At 33.9% G+C, this 19,969-nt stretch overlaps 5 protein-coding genes across 5 annotated transcripts; 3 read left to right on the top strand and 2 right to left on the bottom strand.

Moving 5' to 3' along the window:
- The first annotated feature begins 3,907 nt into the window (after nt 1-3,907).
- LOC106441033 (probable small nuclear ribonucleoprotein F) lies at nt 3,908-5,202 on the top strand. Its single transcript, XM_013882815.3, has 5 exons — nt 3,908-4,064; nt 4,284-4,371; nt 4,466-4,503; nt 4,624-4,688; nt 4,925-5,202. The coding sequence occupies exons 1-5, from the start codon at nt 4,059-4,061 to the stop codon at nt 4,992-4,994; spliced, it is 267 nt and encodes an 88-aa protein (XP_013738269.1). The 5' UTR covers nt 3,908-4,058; the 3' UTR covers nt 4,995-5,202.
- Nucleotides 5,203-10,614: 5,412 nt separating this feature from the next.
- On the top strand, nt 10,615-11,943 carry LOC106441036 (probable small nuclear ribonucleoprotein F). Its single transcript, XM_013882818.3, has 6 exons — nt 10,615-10,691; nt 10,845-10,900; nt 11,130-11,221; nt 11,311-11,348; nt 11,535-11,599; nt 11,736-11,943. The coding sequence occupies exons 1-6, from the start codon at nt 10,662-10,664 to the stop codon at nt 11,803-11,805; spliced, it is 351 nt and encodes a 116-aa protein (XP_013738272.2). The 5' UTR covers nt 10,615-10,661; the 3' UTR covers nt 11,806-11,943.
- A 956-nt stretch (nt 11,944-12,899) lies between these two features.
- Nucleotides 12,900-14,702, top strand: LOC125607227. The gene has a single exon (XM_048777094.1). The coding sequence runs from the start codon at nt 12,900-12,902 to the stop codon at nt 14,700-14,702; it is 1,803 nt and encodes a 600-aa protein (XP_048633051.1).
- A 348-nt stretch (nt 14,703-15,050) lies between these two features.
- Nucleotides 15,051-15,473, bottom strand: LOC125607226 (uncharacterized protein At4g04775-like). Its single transcript, XM_048777093.1, has 2 exons — nt 15,345-15,473; nt 15,051-15,275 (listed from the first exon to the last, which is right to left on the bottom strand). The coding sequence occupies exons 1-2, from the start codon at nt 15,471-15,473 to the stop codon at nt 15,051-15,053; spliced, it is 354 nt and encodes a 117-aa protein (XP_048633050.1).
- Nucleotides 15,474-17,295: 1,822 nt separating this feature from the next.
- On the bottom strand, nt 17,296-19,593 carry LOC106441031. The gene is made up of 2 exons (XM_048764716.1): nt 18,256-19,593; nt 17,296-18,178 (listed from the first exon to the last, which is right to left on the bottom strand). The coding sequence occupies exons 1-2, from the start codon at nt 19,102-19,104 to the stop codon at nt 17,462-17,464; spliced, it is 1,566 nt and encodes a 521-aa protein (XP_048620673.1). The 5' UTR covers nt 19,105-19,593; the 3' UTR covers nt 17,296-17,461.
- Between the last annotated feature and the right edge of the window lie 376 nt (nt 19,594-19,969).

The raw sequence follows: 19,969 nt of genomic DNA, 5'->3' as shown, positions 1-19,969 counted from the left end.
AAACACATTGTTAGCACATTTAATACATCTTGGAAAACATTATTACTGATTTTACAAAAAATTCACAACTAAAAGAGTATACATGCAATTCACAAAACAGACCACAAACAAAACTATTATAGATCATTCATCTACAAAGATAAGCTTGGATTCCACTTGAGTAGACAAGACCAGACAACTTTTAAGAAGTCCAGACGACTTCTAAGAAGTCCAGACGACTTCCAAGAAGTTCAGACGACTTTGCCAGAAGACTTTTAGGAAGTTCAGACGACTTGCAGACGACTTTACAGGAAGTCCAGACGACTTTAAGGAAGTTCAGACGACTTCCAGACGACTTCCAGACGACTTCCAGACAACTAACAAGTAAGTCATCCCAGAAGTCTTCCAGATCTGAAAAACCTGCATATTAAATCCAGATCATAAAAACCTGCATATTCAAAAACGTTCAAATGGCTTAAAAACAGAAAAAATGAATGAAAGATTAGATAAATCTACCTTTACAGAACACACAAAAATACATATCTAAAAATAATAGATCTACCTTTAAATTAGTGGAAGATGAGTACCATCTAATTAAAAACCTGCAAAAAAAAAATAGATTAGTAACAAAGACATGAGACAAAATTGAAAAATTCATATAAAGTTTGGTGTTTTCAAGTCAAAGAGATTAGAGTGGGTTTGGAGAGTTTTAGTTTGGGAAAAAAGTAAGAACTTTATACAACAAGAAGTTACCAAATGAAGAAAAATCAGACATAAGAACTTACCAAAACGCTCAGAAAAATCCAGACGACTTTCTAGAAGTCCAGACGACTTCCTAGAAGTCCAGACGACTTCCTAGAAGTCCAGACGACTTCCTAGAAGTCCAGACGACTTCCTGAAAGTCCAGACGACTTCCTGGAAGTCCAGACGACTTTGTCAGAAGACTTCCAAGAAGTCCAGACGACTTCCAGACGATTTTCAGACGACTAACAGGTAAGTCGTCCCAGAAGTCTTCCAGATCTGAAAAACCTGCACATCAAATCCAGATCTGAAAAACCTGCATATCCAAAAACGTTCAAATGACTTAAAAATAGAGAAAATGAGTGGAAGATTAGATAAATCTACATTTATAGAACACACAAAAATACATATCTAAAATTAATAGATCTACCTCTAAATTAGTGGAAGATGAGTACCACTTGATTAAAAACCTGCAAAAGAGATAGATTAGTAAGAAATACATGAGACAAAACTGAAAAATTCATATAAAGTTTGGTGTTTTCAAGTCAAAGAGATTAGAGAGAGGTTGGAGAATTTTAGAATGATGAACATTACATTTTTGTTGCAGCCATTTGAGAGGAGGAGAGAGAATGTGTAAATTTTTCTTTATATAGGGAGACAAAAAATCCATTTAGATTAAATATTTTTGACTCAGACGACTTCCTGGACGACTTACATTTCAGTCGTCTGGTGAATAAATTAAAACAGACGACTTACATGTAAGTCGTCCAGAAGAGTTTAATATTTTTAGCGGGAAATTAAATATTTTTAGCGGGAAACTAAAATAGAAGACTTTCCAGACGACTGAAATATACGTCGTCCGTGTAAATTATTCAACAGACGACTGAAATATAAGTCGTCCACACCCTAAACATAACCCCTAAACTTATTTATCTAATTAAACACTTCATAAAATCAAATCAAACTTGAAAAGTGTTTACTATACACAGAAATAAACACATATTGGTGAAAACTAATTTTTGAAAAAAACATTTTAGTTTTCCAAGATCTAACCCTAACAATACATACAATACTACAACATATGTTTGCCAAACTCCTAAACCAAAGAATATAATGATACACTACTTCCACTCATCTATCTTCAAAACAAATCAATTTTATCATATCTTAATTTATATCACTTAAAACTGTTTATAATTACTTGATTTTTATTTTTCACGCATCAAAATATTTTTTACAAGATTTATAAATTATTTTTAAAATAAGCTGGTACCAGACGACTGAAACTTCAGTCGTCTAGACGACTTCCAACAATTCAGACGACTCAGACGATTTACTGGGGCTATATTCGTAAAAATGGCTTCTGTTTTTTTGTTTGGTCACAAGGGGCTGAGCTGTAATTTCACTAGGCTTTTAGGTTAGTTTTGCATTTGATTCAAGTTTGGGTATAGGTTTGGGATTAAAATCAAGTTGTGGGTTAGTTTTGGCAAAAACCCCAATAAAGTAAAACAAGTGCTGAGGTATTAATCGGTGCGTGTAACTGAAGTTAGCGAGAATGTGATGCCAAACTTTCGTCGACCAACACTATTTTGTTGGTAATTACAAATAATCTTTGATAAAGTTGCAGGCGACCAAATTAGCCATAAATGGTGTAAAAGCTATCCTGATATTTTCAAATTTCCAAATATAGTTTGGACTTTTCTTAAGTATACTTTACAAACTTGAAGAAGTGGAAGAGTAATGAAAGGAAATCAATTGCCAAAGAACATAACTAAAGCAAAGCAATTAGAGCCAAAGACTCCACTTTTTCAACTTACATCAACTTACGCTGCAAGGCTCAAGTCATAATTAGGCTACTCATATCAACATTGCTTGATCACAAAGTTTGATTTGTTTTCCTTTTTTATAACAATTCCGTATGGTGCGATGTTACTATTATCTTTAAACGCAAAAAGTATAATGATTCACACAGTTCACTTAAAAGTTTTTCTTTTTGTTCAAACAAACAAAAAGCATGGTATTGATAAACCTTTTTAATAGCATGCCGAATTTATATGCGTTTTTCTTTATGATTGTAAATGAACACTGTTTATTTAATTTTGAAACAAACATTTTTTTATTTATTTGTCATAAAATGACACATACTTTTCACTAAGGGTATGACTGGTTTTCCCGCTACCACCCGCAAACGCAGCTTTTGCGGTTGGTAGCGGTTGTTGGCGTTTCGCAACAATCGCTCAAACCGCTCCAAACCACTCTAAATCGCTCTGAACCTCATAAATTCAAAAGCTGGTTCCAGCTAGCGTTTGCGGTTGCGGGCGGTTGTGGAAGGATAAAAAAAAATTCTTTTTTTCCAAAACAATATAAATACAAAAATAAAAATATTCAATAAAAAAATTAAATTGGAATTATAAAAATGCTAAAATATATCTATTATATTTTAATTAATATTATAAAACTCTAAAATAAAAATATTTTCTATATTTTAAAAAAATTAAATTATAACTTTCTAAATATAACTTTTATATTTATTATAATATTATTATTTTTGATATTTTTATAATTGTATAAAATGTAAATATTGTTAATTTATTATTTAACCGCTGCTGCATTTGGTAGTTAACCAGTCATAAGTATCCCGCAAACGCACCAATTTCTAACCGCAGAACCAGTCGTACAAATCTCTTAAAACCGCTAGAAACCGCAACCACCCGCAACCGCAACCGCAACCGCAACCGCTGCGTTTGAACCAGTCAGGCCCTAAGTGGATACATATCAATAAAAAGAATTTAATGGGTGGTTCACCCAAATTCTTGTCATACACGTAAAACCTCGTGTTAATCATTTTGATTTGGATTAATAAATCATATTAGAATATTCTAATGGAATATAAATAATCTAAACTATTAGTTGGCTGGTCAAAGATAAAGCCGGCTAATTGTTATGTTGGTCCTATAGGAAAGCCGAAAGAAATTTTGCTATAGTGTAAAGAACAAAGTCAATGCAATTAATGGACGTTTTAATAAATCAACACACGTCTAATTCCAAAAAAAAAAAAAAAAGGTAAAAGTAGTTTCATTAGTAAAGTTTGATACATATACAGGCTTTGGACAAGCCCAACCGAATCCAAACTGTTTTGGGCTGGACTCAAACGCATATAGTAATTATGGTTGTTAATGGGCCGTAGTACTCTAATCACGGGCCTCTGCACACACTTTTGTTCATAGCAACGAATCTAGAAACCGAAAAACCCTAAGCAGAGATCGAAAAGCTAAGAAGACGAAGAGGAGCGATTTGTTTCCTCCCACTCTTCGATTCGTCTCGTCGTTCCATCACTCATGGCTGTAAGTTTCGTTAATTTGAGCTTCGATTTCTTTTTTTCTTTGCTTGGTTGAGCTTAAAGGTTGTAACTTTACTTGTTCAAGTAGCATTAGAACTTTCAAAAAAGCTGCGAACTTTGGTGTTTCCGAGCTCTGATTTTGTGAACCCATGATTGTTTTATCATGATTTCAATTGAAGCTTGGCTTTGTAATTGATTTTGTGTATTGGTGAGATTTGTGCAGACCATACCGGTAAACCCGAAGCCGTTCTTGAACAACTTAACCGGAAAGACGGTTATCGTTAAGCTCAAATGGGGAATGGAATACAAAGGTAATTAATTATCTTTTCTCTTACCATTGATGTGATAACCAAAAGCTTTGTGTCTTTAATGCTTCTTACATGAGTCCTTTGTCTCTTTTTACAGGTTTTCTCGCCTCTGTTGACTCCTACATGAACTTGCAGGTACTTTCCTTTGGCGTTATATGTTCTGTTCGAATAGGATAGAAATCAATTTAGTTATACATATAGGCTTATCATTCTTTCAGTTTATTAGTTTTAGTTTGGCTATACTGTTTTCTACAGCTTGGAAACACTGAAGAATACATCGATGGACAATTGACAGGGAACCTCGGAGAGATCTTGATCAGGTAATCTATAACTTCATTGTTTGTCTTGCTTCATTCTCTCAGTGTTACCACTTACTTTCGTTATTGTTCCCTGTATAAGTTAATCTGTTTTATGTTTTCAACAAAGCTGAAGTGTCATTATTAGTTGATGAGATTTAAGAACTGAACACACATTCATCATCTTAATCTCTGTTAATTGTGTAAACTTTTTTTTAGATCTCTTGGTTTTATATTTTTACTGGTTTTTGTTAAAACAGATGCAACAACGTTTTGTATGTCCGAGGTGTGCCAGAAGATGAAGAACTCGGAGATGCTGAACAAGACTAGCCTGTGCCCGTGGACTTAGAAATACCCAGTCTTGTTGTATTCTATGAGTATCTTAAATTCTTAACCCAACTTGTGAGATTTCAGCTTTGCTGTTGTTGAAACTTTTGATAACCTTGAAACAAAAACCACAAGCTGTTTTGATGTGTGACAAACCAAACTCCTTGCCGGTTTTCTGTAAATGGAATGGAATGCGTGTCGTTTTATACTATCGTTTCCAAGCCTCAAATTGCGGCCCAAAACAGATAGGAGTAATATACTGGCCACATTCCGAGAAACTAATGACCCTTTTCGATTAGTGTAATTAAAACCCGTGATTTTTTTAAAAATAGACCTAATGGATCTATTCATAGAAATTCATATTACATTTTAATTCAGACTAATAATAAATAGAATTTTAAAAATATTTTAATCATAATATCTTTTGATATCTTTTCATTTTAAATATAAATATATTTATTTTAAAATTCTAACAAATCTGTTTAAAAGATTTTTACAAGATCTTCATTTTTGAAATTATATTTAAATATCTTTGCTAATTTCGAAATTAGTTTAAAATATTATTATACATTAATAAATTCAGTTATATAAAATTAAAAATAAAAAAATCTATAATATTTTATTTATTATATAATCATAATCAATCATATTAAAATAAAATTATTATATTGAGCTAAATATAATAAAATTGTATTAAATTTATATATTTATTTATTTGATTTTCGTAATTATAAAATATTTATGTTCAAAAATAAAATTTAATATGTTGGAAAGATGGGTTTACATTATCAAACTATATAATACATGTATAAAAATTAACATGTATTTCTTTAAAGTTAATAATATAAAATCTTTGTAACTACTTTAATCATAATATATTTTCATTTTAAATATAAGATATATTTATATATTATATTTTAAAATTTTAATAAATATGTGTAAAAATATTTAAACAATAACTTAATGTATTTTAAGTTATCGTTTAAAAACGAAAATAAATAAATTATATCCTATTTTATCTACTTTATAGTCATGTTCATGTTAAAATATAATTATTATACTAAAATAAATATGATAAAATTATATTCAATTGATAAATTTATAAAATTTATTTTCATAAATATAAATTATTTATTTAAAATATAATATGATGATAGAACATCTTAAAACAAACTATATAATACATGTCTAAAAATTAACATATCTTAGACTTTTATATATACAATAATAAATTATCTAATATTGGTAAAAAGAAATCCAGTTTTGAAAGACGGGACAAAATTTAGCATAAATTAAATACAAAATAATTTTTAAATATATTTTCTCATTAATATATTAATTTGCTTAATAACTAAATGCAAATACAATAAGATAAATATATAATAAGAAGTGGTAAATACATACGGTTTAAACAATTAATTAATTATAACATGTAAATTATAAAATTATTGTATTTGAAATAGTTATATAAATATTTATGTATATGATTAACATTAAAAATATATACCACTTATGTTGTAAAACAATAATTCATGTATAAAAAAGTGAAAACAAACACCCGTGCGGTTGCACGGGTCAAAATCTAGTTACAGATTAAGACACTTGTTGCTGGAAGCATATTTTCTCTATGTGTATTGTCCTAGATACTCTCATCTACACTTTCCAAAATTAATTTATTATTAAATTTCCAAAAGTCTGTATATCAATTTACTATCTCAGATCTACTTTTTCATTTACTTTCCCCAGTTCTCTAACTTTAATTTCACCAAACTCTCTCCTTCTTCTTCATCAATTGTTGAAGACTACGATTAAGTTTTTATCTTTGCCACATGTCTGATTTTGTTATTTCTTTCCACCTCTTTTGTCTTTCTACATATTTTTCCATTTTCGTCTACTTTTTATCGAGACCTTTTTCATCTCTGTATCATATCATGAAGAAATAAAAAGCACAAAATATTGTTTGATTTTAATTTTTCACTTTACTGTTATTTTCCTTTTTTCTCTGTAAATCGCGAACCATGGCCAAATCAAAGTCGAAGAAGAAAAGGAAGTTTGATAGTCAACCAACTTCACATGAGCTCGTCATCGGAGATTTGTATTTCATTTACCTTAACTCTTTTCTCCTTTCAAGAGTTGTAGAACTATAGATCTATAATAATAGCGACAAAGAGTGGGTTTTTAATCATTTTCCTTGTCATTTTTTTGCTTATACTTGACAACTGTCTCTCTTAACGTGTTGAAAGTTTGTAACTTTGAAGAACATTTGGAAAGAGTAGCACAATATAGTTCACAAAACTTAACACAATGTTTGGAGGGACAAAGAGAACATAATCCGAGACACATTTGAATGGAAAATACTTTGTGACTATAAAAGATGTAAGAGTCTGTTACTGATTTGGGAAAAGAAGCTTTGAATCTTTGTATGATTTGTCTACAAACAATCTTGTCCACAAAATTTTGTACATAAAATTTGTAAGGCTAAGATTTTTGTCCACAAAATTTTGTCTATAAAATATTGTACACTAAATGTCTCTGCCATATCAGTGGATGTTTTAAACTTGTCCATCAAAAATGTATCTACAAAATACTAAAAAACTATCCACAAAACATATGTCCACAACTATTTCAAATGTGTTCATAAGAAATGTATCCACAAATTCTGTGTCCACAAACATCAAAATACACCGTATGAAATTTAAATTTGATTTTTAAAAATATTAAAATACATATATACATATGGATATCAAAATATAAAGAAAAAAATTAATGATTTATTTATGTGATTATATATTTATTTATATAGTATAATATAAAATGATGACACATATAACATATTGGGGAATTTAAAAAGTTACTTTTAATACATATTCGCTCTCTTTTATTTTTTGTATGTGCTTTCATTTCTTTTTAGATGTCAATCGTGCTTTCTATTTCTTTTTAGATAAAACTAGAGCCGGGGTCCGCGCTTCGCGCGGATAATATGTTTTATTAAAGTAATTTTTTATATTTTTGTAGTTTTAAATATCAGATATTGGAAGTTAAATTTTGTTCGTTATAGAATTAACCATAGAGTTTTTGTTTGAATGCGATGCGATGATCAGTTTATGTTTTCTAAACAATAGTAAGTTTGAAAAATATATGGTTGTTTGCATTGAAGTGTAAATTTTAAAACAGTTGACTGGTGTCGGTTTCCGTCTTGTGGTTTGATCCCATGTGGAGGTATGCCATCAGGCTTAGGATAGCAGTTTATTCCTCTTTTGAAAGCGTTGTATGATATCTATGTCGTTGCCAAAGTAAAAGTGCGAACCTGGTGTGGTTGTGAGTGATAGTTTTCCTGAAAATTAAAACATATTATAAACAAATAAAATTTAATAATATATGAAAATAAAATTTTGGTTGTATAGAGTTTTTCGAGTTTTTGGTGGTGCTGGAAAATAATTGGTCATTGTGACTTTAATCGTTTTAAAATATAAAGTAAGTTTTAAAATATGCAATTAATATATGTTTTTTGTATAGTTTAAAACTAATAAGATGTAAATAATGTAGAATATATTAAAACTAAATATATATATATATAAAACCAAATTTATGATAAACATGATCAAACTGTTCATAATTGGTATGTTAAATTAAAAAATATCTTCTAGATAAAAGGAAAATCTACATTTGTATTTGTGCATTAAATGAAAAAGGGAAATAATATGAAAAGCTTCTTTGCAAACAATAGAGTGCATTAACAACTTGTATATTTTGTTTATTAGAGTTTTGGATAAATAATTAATATTTCAATAATAATAATGTTTTCATTCAAAAATGATAATATTTAAGTTGAAGATGAGATGAAGAGGAAGAGAATCACGATGAGATGGAGCCGGTGATTAGGGTTAGGGTGAGGATGAGTGATTTTTAGTTTTTAGAGAATTATATGTTTTAGGACTTTTAGTATTAATGGGTTAGGGATTATGTTTTAGGGTCTTTAGTATATGAGTAATAATGGGTTAGAGCATCTCCAATGTATAACTCCATTTTGTCTTCTAAAATGGAGTAAAAGTGAAAATGGAGTAAAATTGCTTCAACCCTACTTCATTTTTCACTCCATAATGGAGTGATGAACAAACAAAAAAATAGATTACTCCATTTATGGAGTAAATTTCATTATGGAGTGAGATATGGACTTTGGTTGGAGCATTTCTTACTCCATATTCACTTTTACTCCATTTTAGAGAAAAAAAATAGAGTAGGGATGAAGATGCCCTTAGGACCTTTAGTATCTGAGTAAAAATGAGCTGTTAAAATGGAATGTTGAGAATTGTGTAAATGGGCTCGAAATTTAGTAATAATGGGTTGCGAAGGTTGGTCTTTCAAGCCCAGTCCGGGATAACATGGCAGATTGGTTGGTTCTTAATTTTTTTGCCCATGTGGTACTCCTAAGAAGCCTCAAAATTATTAAATTTTATATAGTGGGATGTTTTAAGGCCTTTATTATATGAGTAATAATGGGTTAGAGCCTTTAGTATTTGAGTAATAATGGGCTGTTAAAATGGAATGCTGAGAATGGTGTAATGGGCTCCGAAATTTAGTAATAATAGGCTGCGAAGGTTGGTCTTTTAAGTCCAGTCTGGGATGACATGGCAGATTAGTTGGTTCTCAATTTTTTTGCCTATGTGACACTCTTAAGAAGTCTCAAAATTAGTAGTTTTTATATAGTGGGATATACACTCTTTTTTGTAACTTAAAAGCTCTAGTCCCCACAAACTAAATAGAATCAAACAAACAAAAAGAAAGGAGTTTTTTACTTTTATTAACCAAGCGTGAAGGGTACTGGTGTAAAACCACATGGATTGGAAGAGGACAATATGTCCCTCCAGTGAAAAGTGTCTTATCATGACAAAAAAGAGAAAAATGTGTCTGAAAAGGTAACGCGCTCAATACTTTTACAGTATAATAAAATTTTCCAGTTTTATTAGTTATTTGAAATTGTGATGATATACGAAAGTCCCATGATTGAATTCTAAGGCAAACTTTACTGTACTGAAATAGTGGTCTTCTCTGAAATCTGAATGTCCATGGTTGAATTGTAATGCAATCATTTCCTTTAAAATGCATCATTATTTATTTCCGAATACATACCAAAATACAAAACCAACGTTTTACCTAACTTCTACTTACACACCTCACACCTATTCCATCGTTTATGGGTGACACATGCTTTTCTTCCACTTTCTTCAACTTCACGAAGCTTTCATTTATCATTAAAATACAACTCCTTTATGGTATATAAGTGCATGTAGCATTTTCTAAAACCGCAACCTAAATCATAGTCTCAATCCAAATGAAAATCCAAATCAGTTTCGTTCTCCTATGCATCTCTCATTTAGTAAATCTATCTCCATTTTATCTTTCATTTCACTCACAATAAAATCATATATTGGTTTTGATAAGTGAGTTATCATTGGTCTTGTGTCAAGATATACATTGTTCCGGTATATCTTGACACAGGAACAATACTAACTCATTTATCAATAAAAATGTATGATTTTATTGAAAGTGAAATGAAAGATATAATGTGAGACATATTTAAGTGTGGATGCCAAGAGTTTGTTCCTTCCAAATGGGTCCCCTGGAACTCTATGCCTGGGCATCACTAGAACTAGAAGTTCTAATGACAACATGATCATCATTGGGACTGTTTCTATGCAGGTTATAACTTTGACTATACTCTAAAACAAAACAGTGTTCATATTGTAGAACGGAACTGTTAATATATATACGTAATAGATGTGTTATTATTATTATGGTTATTTTAATAATCATTCAAATAATTTTACACTAAATATATTTGTAAGTTTTTAGCGATTTGTACTTCCTCCCACTCTTCGATTCGTCTCTTCGTTCCATCACTCATGGCTGTAAGTTTCGTTAATTTGAGCTTCGATTTCTTTTTTTTTTTCTTTACTTGGTTGAGCTTAAAGGTTGTAACTTTACTTGTTCAAGTAGCATTAGAACTTTCAAAAAGCTTCGAACTTTGGTGTTTTCAAGCTCTGATTTTGCGAACCCATGATTGTTTTAGGGTTTTATCACGATTTCTATTAAGCTTGGCTTTGTAATTTGTTTTGTATATTGGTGAGATTTGTGCAGACCATATATACCAGTAAACCCGAAGCCGTTCTTGAACAACTTAACCGGAAAGACGGTTATCGTCAAGCTCAAATGGGGAATGGAATACAAAGGTAATTATCTTTTTTAAAACCATTATGAGTTTTGATATGATAACCAAAAGCTTGTAATGTTTCTTACATGAGTCTTATCTATTTTACAGGTTTCCTCGCCTCTGTTGACTCCTACATGAACTTGCAGGTACTTTCCTTTAGCGTTTTTATGATCTGTTCGAGAATGCTAAAGTAGGATGAAGTTTTGAGCAAAGATTGATGTTGTAATGTTAAAAGCTAGGAGTGATAGAAATCAATTTAGTTATACAGATAGGCCTATATCATTCTTTTCAGTTTAGTAGTCATTTGAGTTTGGCCATACTGTGCTTTGCAGCTTGGAAACACTGAAGAATACATTGATGGACAATTGACAGGAAACCTCGGAGAGATCTTGATCAGGTAAACTATAACTTCATTATTTGTCTTGCTTCATTCACAAAGTTAACTGAACACACATTCATCATCTTAACCTTTGTTAGTTGTGTTAACTTTCTCGGATCTCTTGGTTTTTAATTTACTACCTTTGTTCAAACAGATGCAACAATGTTTTGTACGTCCAAAGTGTGCCAGAAGATAAAGAACTCGGAGACGCTGAACAAGACTAGCCTGTGCCCGTGGACTTAGAAATATCCACCAGTCTTGTTGTATTTTATGAGCATCTTAACCCACGTTGTGAGATTTCAGCTTTTTTAGCTGTTGTTGAATCTCTTGATACCTTGATTATATGTATTGCTTTCCCCTAATTTTTCTTAAAATTATTTTAATTTTGAGCAAAAGTGTCTACCACTGTTTTACTGGAAATCTACACTATAATACAAATAGAATCCGCTTTTATAATATGGAGGTAAAAGTTCGGGATATTGTAGATCCTGGTAAAGCAGAATATTTTAGTCTGCTGAAAAATTGTCGGGGTTTACTGTTTACCAAAGTTTGGGAAATTTGCCAATATGGAACTAAATCTCTAAAGTATTGTCCCCTTTGAACTAAATTAACTTTTCACACATTTGGACAGTGACTACCCTTTTTATATATAAAAATTCATAAGATTTTTTTTACAAAGGAAAAAAATATGGAAAAATAGTTAACTTAATATAGATAAGCATGTACATGTGAGAAAAATATTTTTGACATCAAAAGATGTTTACATAATAATTTGAAAAATTGGCTAAATGTGCTAGTTAACCATATCTGCCATCTACGGCGGTTTAGAATACGTAATCTGAAAGAAACACAATGTTCTAAGGCATGTAGACTGCATATTATAACGGAAACGTATACAACTAGTAAGGCAGAATATGAAGTTCACGATTTCCTCTATGCTCTATATTTCTGGTAGATTTAAAACACTAAACAATGTCATCTCATCAACCGCGCTAGAAAATAAAATCTAAATCCTTCCTTATTATAAACCACGCAAGAAAATACAATCTACAACATGTCTTTGTATCTACTATAGTAGTATATAACATCCTATTTATTATTCTATTTTCTAAATTGGTAGAATGCAAGTTCTATAACGGTTAGTAAACTAAATCCGGAAATCTTGGTAAAAACGGTTATGAAATATTCTCTAAATCTTTTAAATATTTTGTTTTCCTTTTTTAATTGTTATTTTTCCTAAATTGTGGTCTTCTTCATCGTTGTCTCACGATTTCTTTTTTTTTTTTTTCTTCTTCTCTAATTTTTTCCTATCTAAACTATGGATTCACAAGAAGAGGTTGAATGGTGTGACAAAGAGAAGACCAATGGAAATGATGTGCGATTTTCTTTGGTGGATTTTGTGAAGGAGGGTCAACATTTTATTTCGAAAACGCTTTTGAAGGCAGCATTCGAAATATGTGCAATGAAACATAATTTCGACTATAAGCTTGTCAAGTCGGATAAAAAAATGTGGTACATTCGTTGCGCAGATGATGATTGCAGCTGGCGTGTTCGTGCAGAGGGGTTACCTGGTTCATCTTATTTTATCATCAAAAAGTATGTACCTCATCATTCATGTGCTGCATCCAAAAGGAAGGGTTCTGTTCGGACAGCTTCAGCAAAAACAATTGGTACTCTGGTTATGCATATGTATGAAACTGCTAAAGAAGGGCCGAGATCTAATGATATAGTCCAGTATATGCGTTCAGAACATGGACTTGAGATATCCTATTCTTTGGCATGGGATGCACGTGAGTATGCAATCAACAAAGTGAAAGGCCTTCCAGAGGAAGGCTATGAAAAAATTCCCAAATACTTGCACATGATGAGGGAAGCTAATCCAGGGTCACACACGTCTTATGAAAGGGATTCTGAAGGGCGATTCAGATTCCTCTTCATCTCCTTTGGTCAGAGTCTTCGCGGTTTCTATGTTGCAATTCGGAAAGTTATTGTTGTGGATGGGACGTTCTTGAAGAGCAAATACAAAGGGGTATTACTGGTTGCTACTGCATTAGATGGAAACTCTAATTTATATCCTATTGCATTTGGAGTTGTCGACTCAGAGAATGACCTTGCGTGGAACTGGTTTATGAGACAACTTAATGCGGTCATTGCTGACGAGCATAGTTTAGCTTTTGTGTCTGATAGGAATTCCTCGATTGCTAAAGCTATTGCTAACGTGTACCCGCAAGCTCATCACGGAATTTGCATTCACCACTTGCTGAATAATGTCGTAACATATTTTAGTGGGAAAGGTGTGGCTGGTTTGGTTGCAAAGGCTTCTAAAGCTTATCGAGCTGCTGATTTTCGTAAGCTGTTCACTGCTATTTACTCTATTAGTCCTGAAATTGGAAATTATCTAATAGAAGCCGATGTGAGGAAGTGGGCTCGTTGTCAATTCCCGGGTTACAGGTATGATATCAACACTACTAACCCTGCGGAGTCGATAAATTCTGCTTTGCGTACGCCTAGAGAGTTTCCAGTAATACCTCTAATGGACAGCATTAGGGAAATGATGACTCGATGGTTTTTCCAACGTAGAACTTTAAGTTATAAGCACTCGAAGCCACTGACCATTGCTGTGGAGAAGAAGATAGACAGAAGGATTGAGAAGGGTAAAAAGTTTAAGGTCTTCCCGATTAGCGATGACAGGTTTTTGGTTCAAGGTGACACTTTTGACTGCATGGTTGACTTGGTCAGACGCACGTGTTCTTGTGGGAAGTTTGATCTGATGAAAATCCCATGCAGGCACGCCATAAAAGCAGGCTTCAGTGTTGGAATACAAGCACACACACTCACAGACGACATATACACTACTGCGTCATGGCGCACGGCTTATGAAGAAAGCATAAATCCTATTGGTGTCCCTGAAGATGCTTGGACTGTTCCATCTCATGTGGAGCAGACGAAAGTCCTTCCTCCAGAGTCTAGACGAGCTGCAGGTAGAAGAAAGAAACGCAGATACGAGACAGCCGAAGATAAGATCCGTTCGTCACAAGGAAATCAAGGCTCTAAAGGTCGCAAATGTAGCCGATGTGGGATTCGAGGGCACGATAGGAGAACATGTGATCGAGCAATATAGGATACTCAGTTCGTTTCATGCAAGCTTTGTTTATGTTGATTTATGCAAGTTATGTTTCCGGTTTTTTTTGGGTTACTATGTTTCAGACTTTATGCAAGTTCTGTTTACGCAAGCTTTATTCATCTTGATTTATGCAAGTTATGTTTCAGAGACTATCAAAGTTATGTTTCAGCTTTGTTCATCTTGATTTATACAAGTTATGTTTCACGTTTTTTTGGATACTATGTTTCAGGGACTATGAAAATTAGGTTTTTATTGATAACGTTGTTCATAACACGACAATAAAACTGGAAATCAGATTGGTTCAATATTTGAAAATGTAACTTGAATCAGAGAACCATTACAATATCAATCACATTTGGACCAGAGACATAACAAACTGAAAAGGGTTCCTACGCAACCTACATCAAGCGAATGCTTATGGTTCATAACTTCTTCCTGCACTGTCTTCTTCATGGAAATTCTCAGATCTTCAATTTCCTCAGCAACTCTCGCCTGATGCTCAGACATCCTTTCAATCTCATCAAGCAGAGCTTCGTCCACCCACTTAAAAAGATGATTTTCTTTTTTTCTCTGTTTCAAAACACAAAACAAATCAATTGACATATAGAAGAATATGAAGTAATGAATTATCAGATTTACCTGTAAACCAATCTCACATCTGAAGAATCGTCTGTATGGGTTCTCTTCCGTTTTTGAAACATAAGTGACAATCTTCTTTCCACACCAGCATCTGGTAGGGATCGCTCCATGGTATTTCGTATTCGTCATTCTCTTTTGAGGAGAGATTTTTTTAAGAACAAGTAGGAGAAAAAAACACCGCAAGATGTAGTGTTTGTGGCCGCTTTATGATCTTATATAAGCAATATAATTAGGGTTTACAATGTTTCTAATCGGATGGGCACATATGGTCAACTTGTATGTGTTTTCATTATAAAGATTTGTTTTGATTATTATGAATTTTGCAGATTACTAATGAAATCGTTTGTCTTCCTTAGTGTCATTTAGGGTATAGGGTTTGAAATCGTTTGTCTTCTTTAGTGTCATTTAAGGTATAAGGTTTAATATATTTTTTCCTACTTTAATGCCATTTAGGGTATAGATAGGTTTAGATTTCGGTTATGTTTTGATAAGAATTAGGACAGCGCATATCAATCATTTAGGGAATAGATAGGGTTTCATATTGTCACCTAAAAAGTAAAGAGAAAGCAACTTCAAGAGTCAAATAAAACAGTGAAATAAGGTAGTAACTAAAGGAGTAAAATGGTAACTAAAAGAGTCAAATAAAATCACCAAATAACAATATACTTCCTACACAAGTCATAACAGAAAGAATTTTATTCAAGTTCCACTAGAGCACTTGAAATTGTCTTCGGGGGAGTGAATTTTGCCATCCTTTCAATAAGGACAGGATCAATAGCAGCTTCCCATAGGTCATAAGCAATCTTCTGCCGCGCTTCACGAATGTTGTTGTCATTCACCAGGGAAAAGTCCAAGCCTAGAAGATGGCATTCAATGTGCTTCAAGGCATATACTCCACAGTCACTGCTACTTTTGTTCAATAAGAAGGGCATTGAGACGTAGGAGACGGTATACTGCTTGACTTGATACTGTCGACTCTTAGAAGACTGAATGGCTTTGACAATTCTAGGGATGAGAACTGCAAATGGCTCCACTGCACCGGGGTGTCTCAGTCCCTCACAGTCAAAGACCTCTATCGACCGAGTAACAAAGTTGACGCACATAGAGATCCAGTGCTTACCAACATTTAGGGGGACATACATGCGGTTAACATCAAGATCCCACATTAGTCTTGTTCGTCCGTGTGCTGGAAGTTCGCCAATGCCGTACTGTTGTAGCAGTCCGCCCACTTTGAATTTCTTCTTGTCCTTCTTATACTCGTTGTAAGAGTTCGTAATTTGATTACTGAACAAGCATGTCATGAAGGCTACTTTATTTGGAAACCATCGCCGCAAGGAAGTCCTCTCAGTGAATAACCACATCATACCATCAATTTCCTGCATAATTTGATAAAAGACTGTAAGTTTGTGTACACAAAATAAAAAGGAACAAGGTAATAACTGACCTTATTCAGGAGCCACTCTGAAGGTCCGACGACACGAGTTACTAACTCATTTGTGAGCATAGATGGTCCAATTTTTAGTTCTCTGCATTACAAAATTCAGTATCAAAATGGTAGAATTGTTAAAAAAATTTAAAAATATCAACTTACTTGAAAGTTTTGGTCCAGTCAACAAGTTTGCCCCATGATGCCTCAGGGACAAACACTAGTGAGTAATCGGGATCATGTATCCGGTCCTCAAGTGAGTCCACGTCTTTCAGAGTAGGTGGTCTCCAATCCGCAGGCTTAAACGAAGACAGTGGAGTGGCAAAGTCAGCTGGTTCATCACCATCCAGATGTTGTGAAGGATCAAAACTTTTAACATGAGATGCTTGAGAAAGGTTTCCCATGGCTTCTTGTAAAGAGTCTTGGGTCCCCTTATCTACACATCTCGCTGATTTGGTCAAATTCTTCAAAAAATCCATCATTTCATTTTCATCAGTTTGAACATCCTGTTAATAAAAACGAGCATAACATTAATACTAAAAAGACAGTCCATAGCAAAATATAGAAAAGTACATTACAAAATAGTCAATCCCACAAGTCATCATCATTAGTTCATACAAGCCGATATATTACATATTACAATACAAGGACATTACATCAAAAGAGTCGACATAGCAAAATACACAGAGCTTCATTTTTTGGTTACCTCTCTTACTGGCCGAGGGCTACGACGAACCGGAGGAGGATCCACATTTGCAGATGCCTTGCCTTTTCCCTTTCCTGCGGGAGGACCCGTACTATGAGATGATGGTCCTTGGTCTTTTCCAATTGTTGCTGAAGGAGAGAGAATCTCGGATGTGTTGCCTTTTCCCACTGTTTCCGATAGACCCTTAAGCTGAGAGACTTGTTCCTTGAGTTGAGACACCTCATTGGCAACGTTGTCAAAACGCTCATGTATGTCCTTCTGCACCACTTCCTTAAAAGAGTTGAAAGAAGCGGTGAACAAACCTTCAATGAAGGTCTTCATTTCACTAGAGACACCACTGTTGTGTTCAGCCGCACGTTGACAAAGCAGTTGTTTCTTTCGAGACTCGGCACCAGGATCAATTAGCTTGCGCTTGCCTCTTTTCGCAGTAACAGCCGGTTCCCCTGCAACTACAGTCGCTTCCTCTTGTTCTGACGGTTCTTCTGCAACATCAGCCGGTTCATCTTGTTCTGAATCAGAAAGGTCCATATGTGCAGGCAAAGACTCAACTTCCCAATCGAAATGCGTCCAGTCTTGTTTCGCATTGATCAATTCAACAATACGACCAACTCTTTCGTCCTTCTTTTCATCTTCCCTAAGGAACTCAGTATCAGCAATCACATCGAAATCACCAGTAGATGATATAAATGTGAACAGCTCTCCCTGCAAGAACAAACAAAACACTAAGCTTACATTGAACATTTATTGAACTCAATATTTAAAGAAGAAATATCAGTTACCTTATCAAAGTGGGACTCTAGGCTGGTGATATCTTGGTAGGATACTTTACCACTACCTTTCCAATTCCTACATCTCATTTTCTTCACGTTTTTTTTTATTTTTTTACCCACCATAGAACCAATGTCTGGAATTGCCTCCATAATCCATATCTGAAACGCATATGAGAATCCATCCAACACGTAGCTGTTCTTCGTATGCACATCTTCTCTTGCTCTGAGTATTGATGCAATCAGCTCATCATAAGCGCGAAGACCCCAAGGATACATCCTCAATTTCTCAAAATCCATCACCAAGCGGATGTATTCTTGAGGGATATACACTTTCCAATCCTTAGCCATGAGGAATGATTGTATAATGGACAGATACACTAACCTCACTCTGTCCACATACGACCACTCGTTACACACCTTAAGGAGCTCATCCCTTATAGTATATAAGTTGATCTTCGCATTGGTCTTCAGCGCATTAGCCCAGAACCCCTTATCATTCTTCCAGTTAATGAAGTCTACGTCGGGTTCCTCTTTGTACTTCAATCCAGTCACAGCATAAAATTCTTGCATAGAAAACCTAAGAGGCCTCTTCGCAAAAATAAACCACAGCTCGTGAAGCTTGGAAACCCTGAGCTGCTTGCACATGAAGCTGTGAATAATCTTCCCTGAGTAGATGAGGTTGTTCTCTATGATCGCCAGAAGAGGCCCGAAGACAGGGTCTTTCAAAACTTCCTCATACTCATCTTTCAGAGCCACCTTTACCGCCTTCAGAAGCGTCCTTCTACATGTGTTGTTAATCTTATCCATTTGCGTCTCAGCACCTTCTTGAAGAATGCGTTTAGGAAACTGGTGAGCCATTCCTAAAAAACATGGATTCCATAAGTTAACAGCGAACCAAATATAACCATCTCACATTTAACTAGTTTTTTACAATTCAAAACTAGTTAGAAACACAAATCAAAACAAAATATAATCAACTAGCAAAAGTGTTTTCCTCTAAAATAAAACAGAGTCAAAGCTACGCACCAAATGAATAACAAAAGACTACACACTATCGACAAATTCAATTCAAATAACAAACTCGATCCCAAAACAAGTATGTAAAATCGATGTCTAAAGCATGTCAAAGTCATTAGCTTTTTCAAGTCTATTATGAATTCTAAACCTTAGTAAAGCCGATACCAAACAAACTAGAACTCAAAATCACCTCAACAACAAGCCAATCTCACACCCCACTCAACCACATTCCGCCTCTGAAAACCATAAACTTGTTTCGATTTGTGTTTTAAACTAACTCTCTATCTAGTACAATTTGTAGTACATGCAAATAAACATAAAGAACAAACAAAAAAAAAAGCAAAATCGTAAAGGGGATTTCAAAGCCTAACCTTCAAATTGTCAGAACCGAGATGAAGGAAGAGCAAAAGAAAACAACTGTGAAACTAATCGTCCTTAATCGGGGAGGAGAAGCTACTCCCGAGCTTGAGCAGCTTCGATGGTCGGCGGCGGCGGAGATAAGAACGACAATCTAACCGGTGGCACTAACAGAGGAAATACGCAAGAAGGAGGAGGGAGAAGCGATATGTCTCCTCGTTGAAGCTCTCCGACGAACCAAGAATCTCAGAGGCGGAAGGTGTCGCCGGCGAGAAAGAAATCGTCTCTCGATTGGGAAAGAGAGTCGGAGAGAACGAGATGGAGAGTTGGGAAAAAATTGCCCTATTTT

This window comes from Brassica napus, chromosome A3 (genome assembly GCF_020379485.1).
Source record: "Brassica napus cultivar Da-Ae chromosome A3, Da-Ae, whole genome shotgun sequence".
Lineage (NCBI taxonomy): Eukaryota > Viridiplantae > Streptophyta > Magnoliopsida > Brassicales > Brassicaceae > Brassica > Brassica napus.
The sequence above is the reverse complement of the archived record's forward strand: the minus strand, read 5'-3'. Positions and strand labels throughout refer to the sequence as shown.

Coding starts and splice junctions, on each gene's coding strand:
- LOC106441033 (XM_013882815.3), top strand. Junction 4,372..4,465: donor ATGGGGAATGGAATACAAAG/GTAATTAATTAT, acceptor CTCTTTTTACAG/GTTTTCTCGCCTCTGTTGAC. Junction 4,504..4,623: donor ACTCCTACATGAACTTGCAG/GTACTTTCCTTT, acceptor TGTTTTCTACAG/CTTGGAAACACTGAAGAATA.
- LOC106441036 (XM_013882818.3), top strand. CDS start 10,662: ATGATCATCATTGGGACTGTTTCTATGCAG. Junction 11,222..11,310: donor ATGGGGAATGGAATACAAAG/GTAATTATCTTT, acceptor TCTATTTTACAG/GTTTCCTCGCCTCTGTTGAC. Junction 11,349..11,534: donor ACTCCTACATGAACTTGCAG/GTACTTTCCTTT, acceptor TGTGCTTTGCAG/CTTGGAAACACTGAAGAATA.
- LOC125607227 (XM_048777094.1), top strand. CDS start 12,900: ATGGATTCACAAGAAGAGGTTGAATGGTGTGACAAAGAGAAGACCAAT.
- LOC125607226 (XM_048777093.1), bottom strand. CDS start 15,473: ATGACGAATACGAAATACCATGGAGCGATCCCTACCAGATGCTGGTGT. Junction 15,276..15,344: donor GATGTGAGATTGGTTTACAG/GTAAATCTGATA, acceptor GTTTTGAAACAG/AGAAAAAAAGAAAATCATCT.
- LOC106441031 (XM_048764716.1), bottom strand. CDS start 19,104: ATGGCTCACCAGTTTCCTAAACGCATTCTTCAAGAAGGTGCTGAGACG. Junction 18,179..18,255: donor TAGAGTCCCACTTTGATAAG/GTAACTGATATT, acceptor TTGTTCTTGCAG/GGAGAGCTGTTCACATTTAT.